The sequence below is a fragment of the Electrophorus electricus genome, chromosome 17 (genome assembly GCF_013358815.1).
Source record: "Electrophorus electricus isolate fEleEle1 chromosome 17, fEleEle1.pri, whole genome shotgun sequence".
NCBI lineage: Eukaryota > Metazoa > Chordata > Actinopteri > Gymnotiformes > Gymnotidae > Electrophorus > Electrophorus electricus.
Window position 1 is genome coordinate 5,860,269 of NC_049551.1, and position 15,057 is coordinate 5,875,325.

The 15,057-nt window shown below is 41.5% G+C and overlaps 2 protein-coding genes across 6 annotated transcripts in view; one reads left to right on the top strand and one right to left on the bottom strand.

The window, feature by feature from the left end:
* Nucleotides 1-1,144: 1,144 nt before the first annotated feature.
* On the bottom strand, nucleotides 1,145-5,100 carry tmem218 (transmembrane protein 218). Its single transcript, XM_027000581.2, has 3 exons — nucleotides 4,491-5,100; nucleotides 4,194-4,296; nucleotides 1,145-2,058 (listed from the first exon to the last, which is right to left on the bottom strand). The coding sequence occupies exons 1-3, from the start codon at nucleotides 4,592-4,594 to the stop codon at nucleotides 1,924-1,926; spliced, it is 342 nt and encodes a 113-aa protein (XP_026856382.2). The 5' UTR covers nucleotides 4,595-5,100; the 3' UTR covers nucleotides 1,145-1,923.
* A 644-nt stretch (nucleotides 5,101-5,744) lies between these two features.
* Nucleotides 5,745-15,057, top strand: part of pknox2 (pbx/knotted 1 homeobox 2) — a 50,937-nt gene continuing 41,624 nt past the window's right edge. For 3 of the 5 annotated variants that reach the window (XM_035535931.1, XM_035535935.1, XM_035535936.1), the window contains exon 1: nucleotides 5,745-5,830. The gene's annotated coding sequence lies outside the window, so the exon portion shown is untranslated. Of the gene's footprint in view, nucleotides 5,831-6,174; nucleotides 6,201-6,769; nucleotides 6,780-15,057 lie in introns of those variants that run through there. The other 2 variants (XM_035535933.1, XM_035535932.1) reach the window with 2 other exon arrangements.

A 15,057-nucleotide genomic window follows, 5' to 3' on the forward strand; every position in this document is an offset into this window, starting at 1 on the left:
AAAAGTGGAACTGATATTGGTGACTAACAATGTCTGTTACATAACGATTATAGATCTATTAGACTAAAGCTTAGGTTGTCTACAACATGACCTAAGGCTTTTTTTTGCTCAGACTCACATCAAACTATGCATGTAGCACCGCAGTCCTTGAATTAAAAATGTATGAGACCGTGTGTCTGTTCTGCAAATCACAAATGCAATTACAATAATGACATTACAATCATGACTCTGTGAACATGAAGGTTTGTCAGGGAAACTTGTTGCATCAATGCAGAGATCCATTCATCCGTTCATCCCTCCATCCATGCACCCAGCATCCTGCTTCTTTCTCCACCAGAGATCCAGCAGAAAGCCTGTGTTGAGATGTGGGTTGGAACTAATAGGATTGGATTTGATTCATTAGACTCTCTTTCATCGCACTGGTTGGTGTTTCACTGCACGTCCCAACAAACTCCCCCATTTCATTTCGTCTTTTTAAAGGAGGCAGCGAAGACCTGGGGTGTTATAGATTACATCACTGAAGCCAAATATTGCACCCCCTTCCTCTACATAAGATAAGCTGTCACACTTGTGCACAGGTCTGGATGGAGGCGACACAGAGATATCTGAGAGATTGATTTGTAGAGAACACATAAAAACATTTTCATGGTGAGCTGATCTTCTGTAGAATAACTTGGGTGCTCTGTAGAATATCCGAGTTATATTTTAATTTATATTGGAACTTTGCATGTGAGAACTATGTTGTATCAATAATTACAAAAAAATGTTGCACGCAAGCCTTTCATAGTAAAAGGATAGGGCAGTCTGGATAGGCGCAAGATTCCAGTTTATTTACCATTTCAGCTAGTTGATTAGCAGCCTTTCCAATGGGGCTTAAAGGATCTGACAGTTGTTTACAGGCTCAGACTTCATTCTCTGGAAAACTCTGAAAACACTGCTGTCCAACTCAAAGCAACAGTGAAAACATTCTCTCTTAGTAGGGAGGTACGCATTATAGAGAGCAGAGTTTCTTATTCAAGCTCACAGAATGCAGCTTCAATTAATCTGCCATAGAGCAATTAGAACCACACAGCAACAAAATGACTAGACAGGACCTATGTTAATATCTCTCAAATGTGAAACCAGACAAATTGTTAAGGCTGAGTCTGAACAATATGCAATTTATTTACAATCATTGTTGGATGCCTACAAGCTCCCTGATGAGGTGGTGGGGACATTGTGTACGTGAGACATATATGCATTAACAAATATAATAATGTCCACCTCCCGAGTGTGAAGTCTTGCTTCCCTTTAAAACGTATGAGATTAAAGGCAGACGTCTGATAATGAGTGTGCGCAGAGCAGTGCCTTGTTACGATCCAAAGAATCGGCTCACACAGCTTGAGTTTCTGTTGACGCGCCCAGCTTGGGTGCCTGTACCTTCGTCGCATTGTGCGAAGAGCGAGACGGCGTTTTAAAGAACAGTTCCATGAGGCCAAATTAGCATGTCAATATGGAGCAGACCTGATCAACCCCGTCTGGGTTCTGTCGGGAACAGGCACGATACGGAGCTCTGCTTCATCAGTCAGCAAGCCAGCATGTCAGGCCACATTTCACATTCCATAACTACATACTGACGCCATAACTCATAACTACACACTTATACAATAACATGCATGTATCAGTTACTAAAAATGTCACGCATTTATTGTAAACCAATGGCAAACATGTTAAATACATATTGTTTTCAGTGCAGCACAACAATCTAACTGATAGTCTCTGTGTGCTCTACGATCAGATGATGATCCTTCTGGTTTGGACAGCAGAGAGGAACACAGAAACCTCTTGTAGGGTCCTTTTGTTCGGTGCCAGGCCCACTGAGAGGGGGCTGCATCAGGCTGGCCCACTGTGTGCGTGGGGGTCTGAGATGCGCCAGTTCCTGTTCTACTTGGCTCTAAGGGGTTTGGCATACACCGGCTCCAGGAGGTACAAGGGTAATAGCATGAAGAGAGCTGCCAGGAACACCACGATGACTACGGACAAAAGCACGTAGCGGCCGATGAAGAAGGCGTCCACTATCTGCAACACAGCAGAGGGGCTGCATTAGAAATGTATGAATCACTTACTTATTGCCTTGATACCAGTTTGACAGCGATCTAATTGCAGGTGCAATTTCTCCACTAGAGGTCAGCAAAACACCTTTGTGAAAAGCTGGGTGCGGGTCAGTTCAATTCTTACAACGTTATAAACACTAGGAGATGGAAACTTACAAAGCATATTAAAAAGACACTTGTCACTTATTCATTTATGCATGTAAGTTAAATGAGTTCTTTAAAAAAGGAGGTCTGTATTATACTGAAAAGTAAAAAAAAACATTTCACAAAAACTACACATCTATTATAGGTATAACACATGGGTATAACACATTGTTCTCGCTTACATTTTGAAAAGCTTTTCACATAAAAAAAAAAAATCTATCCACATTTTTAAAAGCTTTCTAGATTGTGAATCTTCTCAGGACTGTAATTGGCTTTGCATGGAGAAGATATGAATACTAAATGCAGCACCTGTCTCTTAAGGCCTCAGCTAATGTATGTTGGCCAGATCAGAGGAAAGCACATCTACCTATGGGCAAGAATGAGAAAACGCCAGAAAGAAACAAGTCCTGTGTGTGTGTGAGAATAACAGAGAGGGGGAAGGCCAGGGAAATGAAGGGAGTCTGTGTGAGAGAGAGAGAGAGAGAGAGAGAGAGAGAGAGAGAGAGAGAGAGAGAGAGAATGGGGGAGGGTGGCGTCTCCAGTGAATGCAGTGTTCTCTCATTTAACGCATCTCACTTTCTAATTTGCCAATTAGCCGGCTAGCGAAGCACAGAGCGGAGGCCATGTTTTATTAATGTGGCGTCGAGCGCGCTGTGCCCGGCTCCTGTTTGGGGCTGGCCTAATTGGCACTGTGATATGTTTTTGTACAACAGTGAAGGCTTAGCCATTTCTTATACAGCAGACCACCACTTATCAGAAGGACTGGGCGATCTGCTCAAACCTAACTGTGAGCGGCAGGACAGGCTGGTGGCGTCAGGCATCCTTCACAGCCCAGTGAGCTTAGCTCCCACGTGCACTTAGCCTGAAGAAAGGCTGCTCTGCAGTCAGGAACAGTAAATACTGCTCTCCACCTTTCAAGTATAAAGACGCACGCATTGCCCTCAATTCTGTAACCCGAGCACCTTGCTTTGCGTTCACCCGTTCTGCATTAACCCCTGACAAGCAGCAGTCACCTAAATCTTTCATCCTTAGCTGTGCTTCTTTTAGGGGAAGCACATAAAAATCATAGTGAGGACATGGAAGGAGGAACCTGAGCTAAATCGGCAGCTCCATGGCAAAAGCCTCCATGAATCTTACAATATGATGTCAATACTTTGTCATGAATTGCAAATGAACCTACAAATATGTTTAGTGACCCCATTGGTGGCACTAAAAAGAAGCCATATTGTTTAAGCCTTGTGAATTTTTCAAAGCGTTAAATTTTTTCCCCGGTTAACAATATTCTGTTGCATTTGCTGGTCTAATCTTGAGATGAATGGTAAACAGTGTGGTTTGTCTATGTGTGTGAGGGACAGTTTGGCCGTAAGTTGCAGTGGTTTTGGCAGAGACAAACTGGGGAGAAATACTGCTATGTTTGTGCTACTTCGCTGCAGGAGAGATATAAATGACACCAGGACTTTGTGTTAAACACACACACGTGTGCACATAAACATACACAAACACAAACACTTTGCATTTCAACCAGCACGACAATTAGAAATCGCTTCACAACTTAACGTTAGTCTGTGTTTGATAAGAGATGCATTGTGTCGAGCTATTTGAAACACCTCAGTGCTGACAGAATTCCGAGGATTCCAACAGCACAGGATTATTTTCAGTTTAGTTTACATCCGTGCAAATTTTACAGACAAAATTGGATCAAGGTAATTGTTTGTGCTACTGGCTTGCATCCTCTGTGTAGTACTGGACCTTTGTGTGTGAGAAAATTGTTGCACTGGCTTGCTGGATAGGATAAATACTCTTAAGTTAATTTCATAAGGAACAAATTAAAATAACAGTCAAGACAAAATACGTTGTTTTTGTTCTTATGAAATATTAAATGTGTGGGTTAGGATTAATTGGTTTGCAACTTTTAAGACCGTATGCAATCTACGTTTCCGAAGGGCTTATACTGACCTCGGTTTCTTTAACAGAGGACGGCGCTTCAGGGGCACGGGGGAAAAGCACAAGGATCAAGGTGACGGTGAGAGCGAGGAACACAATGGGGATGATCCCTAGTCTGGAGGGAGAAGACATTTTATGCATTTGGAAAAACTCGCACGCCAATTCAAACGCAAATATGAACGGGGGTGGGGGGAAGCAGCATGAATAAGTACGATAACCAAACGGATTTTTTTTTTTTTTTTTTACAAGTACGCTACACTTGGGATGAAATAAGCGAAATGATTAGTATTTCTAGTGTAGTCCGCTTACTTTGTTGGACCAGCGGTGCGAGAAAGAATGAGGCTGAGTACGAAAGTCACAATCCATACGGTCGCAATAAGGCACACGCCCGTACCCACGCCCAAACCGGCCATGCTGACCCGCACCTAACCTCACCTCTGAACAGGGCAGCGCAGGGTACTGGCCAAGTGATGTTAGTAATGAAACTGCCGGAATTACATGAAGCAAGTCTTAGCTGAACAGCTAGCTAATGTCGGAGGTAGCTAACGCTAATGGTATTGTGACCACCAACTAGAAAGACTTAGCCAGGATTTGCTTAACATTGGACTATAATCAAGTAAACGATACAGAAAAACAACTTCGCTAAGACAGGTTAGCTAACTAGTTGGCTATCTGATGATCATTTAAAACTCAACGGACGGCTAGGTGGCTAACCATACAGCTTGTTCTTGTTAGCGTTATCGCATATTGCTTCTGCTATATTCTGTACTGTGGTTATGATCTGCCGAGGTGACAACGGGGAAAGTTAGGCTGGTCGGCAAGACTTAAGCTATCTTAAAAGTCCATAGTGTTTTCTCTGGATATAAAACGGCTTTATATCCCAACAACGCTTCCTAGGTTACGAGCAACACGCCAATCAAAGTAGATGTTACGCACGTCAACAGGATACAGGATGCTGGGAGTTGTAGTTCATTTTTAGCGAATATCTGGAAAGGTGCAATCGCAGCGCGGTAATATCTATCTGTATTATGCCTACAGATTTAGAAGTATTTTAGGCTGCTGAGTGGGAAAACATCCGGCGCATATCCGGTTTGTGGTGTTTGTTTTAATATGAACACTACTCTGCTGCAATATATATATATATATATATATATATATATATATATATATATATATATATATATATATATTATGGGATTGTGAATAAAATGGTCAAATTGTACGTACAATGTACAATATTGTAGCCTGCAGTGCAACCCACCACGGCCGTAAATTATTCGAATTAAAGTTTATCAAACTAAACGCACTGAGCCAACTACGGCCAACTATAAAACAAAAACAGACAAGCGACAAAAACACCTAAACTAAGGCTGACAAGTTCGCGGTAACGTCAATGTCACTGTGCGCCGACAGGGGGCCAGCGGACTCCGCAGATACACGCCGGCGACGCGCAGGGCTCGGGATGTGCGGCATGGTGTGCCACTGGAAGAGGAACCGCGGAGGTGTAGGCACCAGGGGTACGGCGAGGCGCGGGAAGGTGGGGGGGTGGGTGGTAGGAGGGGTCTTGCATGGCAGACGTCACTAGTTGTGTAGGGGAGTATAGGCTGTGTTGTCAGCCCGGTGTCAGTCTGATGAAGATTGGCATTCAGGTAAGCTGTCATTCATTTTCAATGTCAGAGCGCAGAAGCTAACACTCCGGCCTCTTCTCTCTCTCTCTCTCTCTCTCTCGGTCTCATTACAAAAGGCAGGACATTATTCATACAGACAGGGCCGTGGACGGGAGAGAGCCGGGGCTAGAGAGAGAGAGAGAGAGAGAGAGAGAGAGAGAGAGAGAGAGCGAGAGAGAGAGAGCGAGAGAGAGAGAGAGAGAGGAAGAGAGAGAGAGAGAGAGAGAGAGACAGCGGGTAAGAGAGCAGAAGAGAGGAAAAAGCGCGAGGGAGGGAGGGAGGAGGGAGAGAATTAGTGTGATGGTAGAAGAAAAAGAGTAAAAGGGAAACGCGTGAAGATACAGTATTGGAGGTGCTTTAGGATTCTTAAATGCTTTTTGCTCCATTAAGCATGTGGATTTGTGAACCGTGGTAATTTTCCGTGTTAGTTGCATTTTTTTTTGTGTACTGGATTATCAATTTTTAAAAATTTTGTCCATGACACTTTAGCCGTAGCGGCTTGAGACATCTACAAATCTTCCAATGGGATGGAAAAAATATTTGTAGTATTTATATATATTTATTTTTCAGTTATTTTTTTCTTCGTGTTCATTTAATGAAGTGTATTGAATGTTTTGCTGTCCAGTCTCACTGTTAAGCTCTTTTATGCGTATAGCAGTGCAGAATATTATCGATGGCCATTGTGTTCTAAATTAATAATTTAATCGTCGTTTTAGCAACATTTTGGTGATTTCAAAGTTTGTCTGGATGTTTTATTATAATAATTCTTAATGTTTTCTGCATATAGTGTCATCTGCAACTTTTCTTTCTTTCTTACTTTATGTAGCTTTTTTGGGCAACTTTTTTGGTAAATGACCATTTCCTATAGGATTGTTTTGGATAATGGGAGTAGACGGTGGGAACAAAATCGACATATAAATTAAATTTTAAGGTATTTCCTAATTTCAGCCATGCATAAAGAATTGAATGTATTTGCAAAGTAAATTGCAGTAATATTACGGTATGTTTCTTTTTACAATTTTCATATTTTTCATTTTTTACTGCAATAGCCTGTTTGCTATTTATGGAATATAAACTGGTTTTGCTTAATCTGTCAGGCTATTATTCTATTTGAAAAAGTGTTTATTTTAATGAAGCTGATCCACACGGACACAAACATATATATATATATATATATATATATATATATATATATATATATATATATATATATATATATATAAACAAACTATTAACTTTAGTATAATTACATTAAGCAGTTTTCCATATTTCATTAAGTAGTGTTTTAATGTAATATAAAGAGCTTATTAGTGTTATCATTAGTTTTAACTTTTGCGCTCTCTCTCTCTCTCTCTCTCTCTCTCTCGCTCTCTCTCTCTCTCTCTCTCTCTCTCTCTCTCTCTCTATATATATATATATATATATATATATATATATATACACAGTGAACATTTTGTTGCCTCTCTCTCTCAATTTTTAAGCAGTTTTTAAAGGAACAATTGAGAAATTGAGGTTTCATATCATTCTGAAATGATATGAACATTAAGCTTTTGTGTTTAATAGTTTTGTTCTATAGTTATCAAACTTAAGTAAGATCAGACTGAATGAAAATGAAAATGAAATAGTCTTGGATGTATGGAATGAGACAATTTAGGTGTGCCCAAGTGCCCCAGATGATATCCTCTGTTGGGCAACTGTGACGAATGTCATAAAATGACATAATTGTGTTACTGACATGTGGATTACATTACTGAGATAATCATGAAAGTCTTCTTATGCTGTGCAGTGTCTGACATTTGAGTCCCTGTTTCACTGTAGCAGAAAAGCTGGAGTAAAAATATCTCACTATGAAAAGGAGAAAGCACCTATCAGTGCTTGTACCTTTGTCTTCTAAAAGGTGAGGCCCTGATAGTCAGGTATTATCAGTGGGGCGGGTTATCATAAGGCCATGATATTTTGTTGGGGCCATAGTTGCTGTACGATGCCAATTTAAATGCTGAGATCCCCACTGTGATCTTAATTGATGATTTGTGTCATGGGACAAGCTGCCCTTGGGCAAAACTGCAAATACAAAATACTCCAACTTTATTTGCATATTGCTATTCCTTTTGTCGGGGTAAATTGCAGGACGAGGTGCAATTTAGTGAATCCTGCAGCTTTTTGCTCTAATCACTAATAAACCGATTCAGTTTGCCTCGAAGAAGGCAGTGAAGAGAGTGGAAACAGCATATGTTACAAACCAATTCAAGCACTTATGTTCGTCCAGAAAGCTGTTTAGAAAATCGAGCTCTGCTCTAGTGCTTGTCATTTTCTTCTATCTAAGATAACATCTCAGTGCAGCTTAGTTTTTTAATTTTATTTTACTCTCATGTTTTTTGGGGATTCTGTACAACTGATATCTTATTTTATGAAACCTTGTTGGAAGTAAAGCAAATATTTCATCCTTCATAGCTTTCTCTAAAAAGTCCAAAAAAAAAGAAAAAAAAAAGAAACACCAAATCAGTATTATTCATCCACACGGAGTCTCCTGTGTCTTGGGCTTTTAGAGAGTCAAGGTCTTATGCGAGTCTGGGAGTCGATATGAGCCGTTTCACGGCACCGCACCTGATACCGCACCTCAAGATGATTCGGATGCAAGGAGGCGTTGTCGGGCCAGTTCACTAAGCCCTCTGATCCTGATGGCTCTCTCAGGAGCCCGGGGCCCGCTATGGCTGTGCGTTGAAACCACCCCGCTGTACTCCCCCCTCTCCCCCGTCAGCCTTTCAGCCTGCTTGGCATAACAGCATGCCTCCCCAGAGGGTCTGGAGGTACAGGCCGCTACGTCTGATTTATGCTCAGGGAATGGCTCGGGAGGTATTTAACGATCACCTGTACAACTCCCAGCACAGGCTGCGCTGTTCACACTGTCCCCGGTGTGTGTGCAGGGACGAAAGGACGTTAGGCCATGAAAATGCCTTAGAGTGTGTGGAGATATTGTTTATCTGTGTAAGACAACAGCCTAGCGGTCTCTCAGTGTTCATAATGCAGTTCGAGTATTCTAATGGAAACGGCAAGCTCAAATCTAACAAGTGGAAAAGCAGTATTACGTACTGATACATTTTTATCACTTTGACGTTTGTTAATAACAGTCAGTGGTATAAGGTTTAAGAAGTATAAGAGAGGAAAATTTTATATATATATATATATATATATATATATATATATATATATATATATATATATATATATGCAATGCAAATGTGGCCTCAAGTAATTGCATTATTATTGCTAGCAGTAATTATTAATATTGTTATTGTTTTTTTTACACACAAATGACATAAAACCTTTCATGAGTAAGAAATAATTACTACATAAGGATCAAAAGCAGATTCAAATTAGCAGCAGCTTATTAATTCCGAATTTAAAAACCTTTAACAAAACTGTCAGAGTGCCTTTGTTCTTATCGCTGGTGGAACGCTGCTAATCGTAATAAGCGAGCCCTGCCTTGCTGGGAGGAAGAAGCCCTGCCTGCAAATACTGCATTTATTACACTTTTTGTGCAGTTGCTGAGGAGTCCAAGGTTAAAAATATTTTATTTGAATTCATGTGGCGATCGAAGGCCAGAAAATGCCACCCAAGACTACCTCTCTACTTTTGTCCTCCTTGAAATAAATATACATATGAATATTATATCTGCAGTTTGTGTTAAACAAAAAAAGCTCTGGGTATGCGAGACAGTTAAAGAAGCAAGCGGTGGGTTATGGGTAATATTTTTTTCAATTAGACTGGACATGCAGAGAGCAGGTCTCACATATTCTACACATTTCCAACAGCAGTGCAATATTGAGTCAAACAGGGGTATGTATTGGCATTTGTATGTTGATTTGACCCTCTTGTCTATTTGTGAACTTCTCTTTAGGCTGGCTTCCCAGGGAAGCAGCTCAGAATGCTGGCTTTTGTTTGAGCTGGAACAGAGTGCCATTATTACTGAATTCCCATCTATTACTGGAAAAAACATCTTGAGTAAAGGGGCCATCTCTCTAAAGCCTTGAATGACATCTGTAAGAAAAAAAAACTTCCCCCCTCATTTTCACACTTCCTGTTCAGTTCTCTGAGTGTACTGACACACGCTCACATTGATTCACAGCACCTGATTTTTAACCCCTGCACATTGCACTATATCTGACTTTCCTTCCCTGCACATCTTTCGTTCGAGCCTCTTTTGTTGTTCTCTGTATGGGGCCCAGACATCTCAACCATCTTTTTTTTTGTTTGTTTTGTTTTTTTTGCTTTTTCCAGCTGCAGAGCCATTTGAAGGGATTGATCGCTAGCTGTACGCATTCAGAACATGTGATAATGGCATTTACCCCATAGCAGCATCACTTAACAGCATGGTTGGAGTTTGGTCCTGTGTTAATGTACTGGAATGCTCTTTCTTATGTGGAACATAAGAGACTCTTGAATGAACTCCCAATCATTTAATTTAAGAGTGCTATCACAGTATATCAATCTAGATAAGTGGATGTGTATTATATTTATTAAGTGGTGTGTTTTCCCATCTTTCATTGGCCTGTTATTTACCAAATACTTTAAGGATCGGTGCTTTTATCTCTCTGATATAAAGCATCGCGGCTGCCTGCACCCTGGGAGACACTAAAGCCCAGGGCTTTCTCTTGGCTTTAACATAATGTATGATTTACATGCATAGAAGTCCAGTGTTTGAAAGATATGACTCTACCTTACTTTGGACCTTGTGCCAAGGATTCCACGTACCAGATTTTGTAGGAATCACTGACAGAAAATGACGCAAATGACCTCTGCTCGTGGTGGTTTATAAACAGATAGCAAATGATCTGAATCCGTTTACCCTCATCCTTGCTGATGCTTTGCTTTTCGGGGCCTGTCTCTGTGGTTCAGGAAACATTGTATCTCTTTGCTCCTCTTTCCCGCCTGCATGAAAACTTTGCCTCTCTGCATGCTGACCTCATTCAAAAGCAGCACCATGAAAGTGCATCTTTCATCAGAACGGAGTAACTTAGCAACCAAGTCAAATGAGAATGACTTAAATCTTGCAAAACAGAATCATGTAAAAAAAATAAAAAAATAAAAAATAAATAAATATATATATATATATATATATATATATATATATATATATATATATATATATATATATATATACAGCTGAAAACTAAACAGCACATGTTCTTCCCTGGATTGCTTTTCTATTTGGTGTGTTTATCCCACAGAACACAGACAGCCCTTTGTCAGTATGGCTATGCTTTTTAGTACTGCTAATGAACTCCAAACACAAGAACCCCAAACAGTAACGTATAGGAGGTGTCTTCTGTGAACTATCTGTGGAAGGTTGTTTGTGAGAAGGAGGAACGTGTAGTGGAAATGTGCGTGATATGATAACTCAAATAGCACTTCTTTATTCTCATGTTGTCTGAAATTTATGTGTTTTGTCTTAGGAAAGATGGCTGCAAAAGCTGACAGCAGTTCACTTGGAACGAAGACATTTTTATTGTTGTTTTTTTGGTTTAGTGCAAAAGTATTAGCACTTGTTATGGCTGTAATGAGGGGGAAAAAACTAACACGTTTTTAGAAATGACGGATTTTAGCAAGCTACAGAGAACAGATTTGTTTCTCATGTCTCTTAACACACACACACACACACACACACACACACACAAACACTGAGAGAGTCACTGCCAACCCTGCTTTATTGGACTCTCTCAGCATGTGAAGACATTTTGGGGGAACCTCATGTCGATTCTCATTTAAGAAGCAGTTCTGTTTGAGGCATCATACTTCTGGTTGTCTGATGGATATCCAGGCCAGGGTGGCCTGTGTTTCTTTCCCTTTCACTTTGGTCAGACATTTTGGGCCTCCAGGCATCCAGTTGTTTCTTGTCAAGTTTAGATGTAAACAATAAAGTTGTGGATCGCCACAGCCTGTGATCCAGGGCTTTTGTTCAGACACATTTTACAATGCGAAAACATTTTTATGCCTACAATTCCTTGGGCACAGTGGCACAACAGGCTGTGCCAGATTTTGGCGTTTGTTTAATTGTAATCGTAGGATTTGTATTCACAGCACTCCAGTTGTTATTTGTTTTCAACAGAGCAAACTGCAGGCTGGATGTAGGGCAGCTCTGCTATGTCCAGGATGACGGGTGAAATCTGATAAGAGATTGCAAGCCAGAACCTGACCTGGTCCACAGAAAACCAGCTCCCTGGACGGGATCTCACCAGCCTGAATAATCAGAGGTTTAGATGTCCATGTTTGTTAACGGCAGATCAGCAGTATGCCATAGAATGTTCTTGGCATCACTGAGCGTGAGAATCAACTGATCACCAGGTATTCTAAGCCCACAGAGGCCTGGAGAACATTCCCGTGCTATCGTGTATAAGATTGTAACGGTGCCCTTTAGAAAGCTCTACTGACAGCTCAAAGCTAAAAGTGAAAAATAAACAGCTGCAAGCCTGGAGCTTGGGTAAAAGTGGACGTGGCGCGGCGCCACGGCTGGGGTAGAATGTCATGGGGGGTAGTGAGAGAGGTGAGCGAGGGGGTCTTCCTGCCAGCCAGCAGGCATGAGCCATGGCAGGCATGCCAGCGGGGCCTCGTGGTTGGCACGGATCGCCTTGTTCTGCTGCGGCCAGACAAAGAGGGTGAGGCAAGGGCATCGTGGCGGCCACAGTGACCTGCATCTGAATACCCATTCTCCCACCGGGCAGCGTGTTGAGGTGAAGTTGCTGAATGTCATGCATGCACCGAGCACGGAGGTATTTATGAAGCGGCCGCGCACATCTAATCCAGCCGCTTGCACATCGCCTCTCGGCTTTCAGCCTCAGCTGGAGGTGGCTCACCGGTGCTGGGATAAAAAAAACGCAGCTGGCCAGAACAATGAAGAAAGGGTTAACCTTTTGCTTTCCACTCCCAAATGAAGCTGGAAAAATAGGGTGAAGGGTCAAACTGCACCAAGTCTCTGCAGGGGAATTCCTCACTGTCCACCCAAGGCCGCCCTCTTTGGTGCAGAACAGTGCGGACTGCTGTCAGACCATTGACTGTCTGTTCACATGTAGTCCTCTTCAGGAACAAATAAATGAGTTAAAAATAATTGGGGGTAGTAAGCTGAGTCATGTAGCAGTTAAGTGTGTGTGTGTGTGTGTGCCTGTGTGTGTGTCTCTCCTGGGTACCTTCCCTCGTTCATGTCCCAGGACAGGAAACTGGGAGTGCAGCAGGCGTCGGAGGCTGTCGGGGCTTGAGGCGATGGGAGCCCTGCCTGGCCGAGAGCCAGCTTGCCCCGCTGCCGGGGGAAGTGAAAGAGCATATGCTGAGGATAAGACACAGGAGAGATGGACATCACAGTAGTCCTGCAGCAATCCCATCAGAATAGACCCAAAGGAACCTGTAATGTACAATAAGACCTCAGTGCAAGCTGTTTGCTAGTAAATAGTGGCTGAAGTAGGTATAGACACTAATGGAATTCTGGTCATTGATGTTATCAAGCTTTGATGTTATCTTTAAATCACTTTCACTCCCTGAGAGGCACAGAGAGAGAGATGTCATTCCACATGTTCAGGTATAAGAGAAGACATGAACTGTTTTTCCTCATGAACAGTCTTCCAAAAGTCTCAGAGGAATAAAAATTCCACGGTGAAGTAGTGTGCTGTTTAATAGATATTAAAGGATTTGTCTCGGACACCCGCCCAGTTCCACCTGTCTCATCACTTTACTTCCAGATATTTTTAGCAGTAATATATTTTCCCTCTTTGGAATTCCAGAGTTTTTTAGGGTAAAGGATTCTGAAACAAATCTTCCAGGATTTAAAACGTTTTCTATATATGCATGTAGAGTAAACCAAAGTTGTGTGTGTGTGTGTGTGTGTGTGCATGTGTGCGTGCGGGTGCTTGTGTGTGAGTGTGTGTGTCTGTGTGTGTCTGTGTGTGTGTGTGTGTGTGTGTGTGTGTGTGTACATCTGGGCCTGTTTTGCTTGGTGTGCTCCATGTTGTGTCTGGTGCAGCTGAATGTGTCAGCTGCTTGCCTGGTTTAATGTGAAGTTTAAACCCTTCATGACGCCAACTAGGCTCCTATTACACTAGTGGGAATACCTGCCATTGTGCTCCAAATTCCCCCTAATTCCCAGGAATTTTGTCATCCTTCCGTTAAAATGCCCATATTGTGGCTCACTTAACTTCCACAGCCACCAAGGTTACTTAAATGGCATTAAAGATGGTGGAGTTGATGGCCCTTTTTTTCACTTTTACAATGCAAGTAAGCTTTTACAGACCATTGTATTGGTCCATTTACACTACTCACTATCCCACTGAACTGGCCTGTTTATTGTTATGGACTTTAACAATTCTAGCATGTTACAGATACTACAGCTGATGCTGTGTTGGACTTCAACAGCCTGTAACTCCTCATTCTCTCCAGACCTCGCTCTATGTCCACACTCTCATTCCTCACACGTGTAATTACATACTTTTCAAATTAGTCTCAATGTAGTTATAGAGTCATTTCAGTGGTCACTGAATAATAGCTGTCATATTGCTCCTCTCTCTTCCCATGGTGTTAGCAAGTGGTTTTTAATAGCCCAGCAAATGCTTTCCTTCACTGTTTATACTATTTGTCACATTAACATTAATCTAAAACTATTTGAGAAAAATGTAAAATTTTTCATACTCCATTTCATTTTGTGCACAGTGATCATTTATGTGCAGTCAAATTAAAAATGAATCAAGTGTTCCTGTCTTCCTAAACACAAAATACAAAGTTCCTTTAAATCACAGATTTGTAAGTATACTATAGCAATGCTATTCACTTTATTAGAAGAGATTCCTTACATTATGAATCATTTTATGGTTGTCATGGTAACAGGAAGCTCAATACCCTGGCAACAGCTGTTGTTATCATAGCCTTTGAACAGCTGGGGGGCTATTGTTGGCAAGGCATTGTGGGCAATGGCAGTGGAAGCCAGTCCATCCTTTTCTGTGGCTGAACCAGAGACATTTGGATTTAGTGTGTTTAGCAGTGTCTAACAACCGCAACATGTGCTAGTGTGATAGATGTGCCTTACAAAAAGCCAAACCCCTTTTGCTGTAAATGCACACACACAGAAACACCAGTGAAACGGACTGTTTTTGCTTCCCTGAACTTTATACTAAAAGCATACATTCACGTTTATACGTATGAGCCGTTTTCTAAAACGTTAATACATTCTC

Coding starts and splice junctions, on each gene's coding strand:
- tmem218 (XM_027000581.2), bottom strand. CDS start 4,594: ATGGCCGGTTTGGGCGTGGGTACGGGCGTGTGCCTTATTGCGACCGTA. Junction 4,297..4,490: donor CGCACCGCTGGTCCAACAAA/GTAAGCGGACTA, acceptor TTCTCCCTCCAG/ACTAGGGATCATCCCCATTG. Junction 2,059..4,193: donor CCTCTGTTAAAGAAACCGAG/GTCAGTATAAGC, acceptor GCTGTGTTGCAG/ATAGTGGACGCCTTCTTCAT.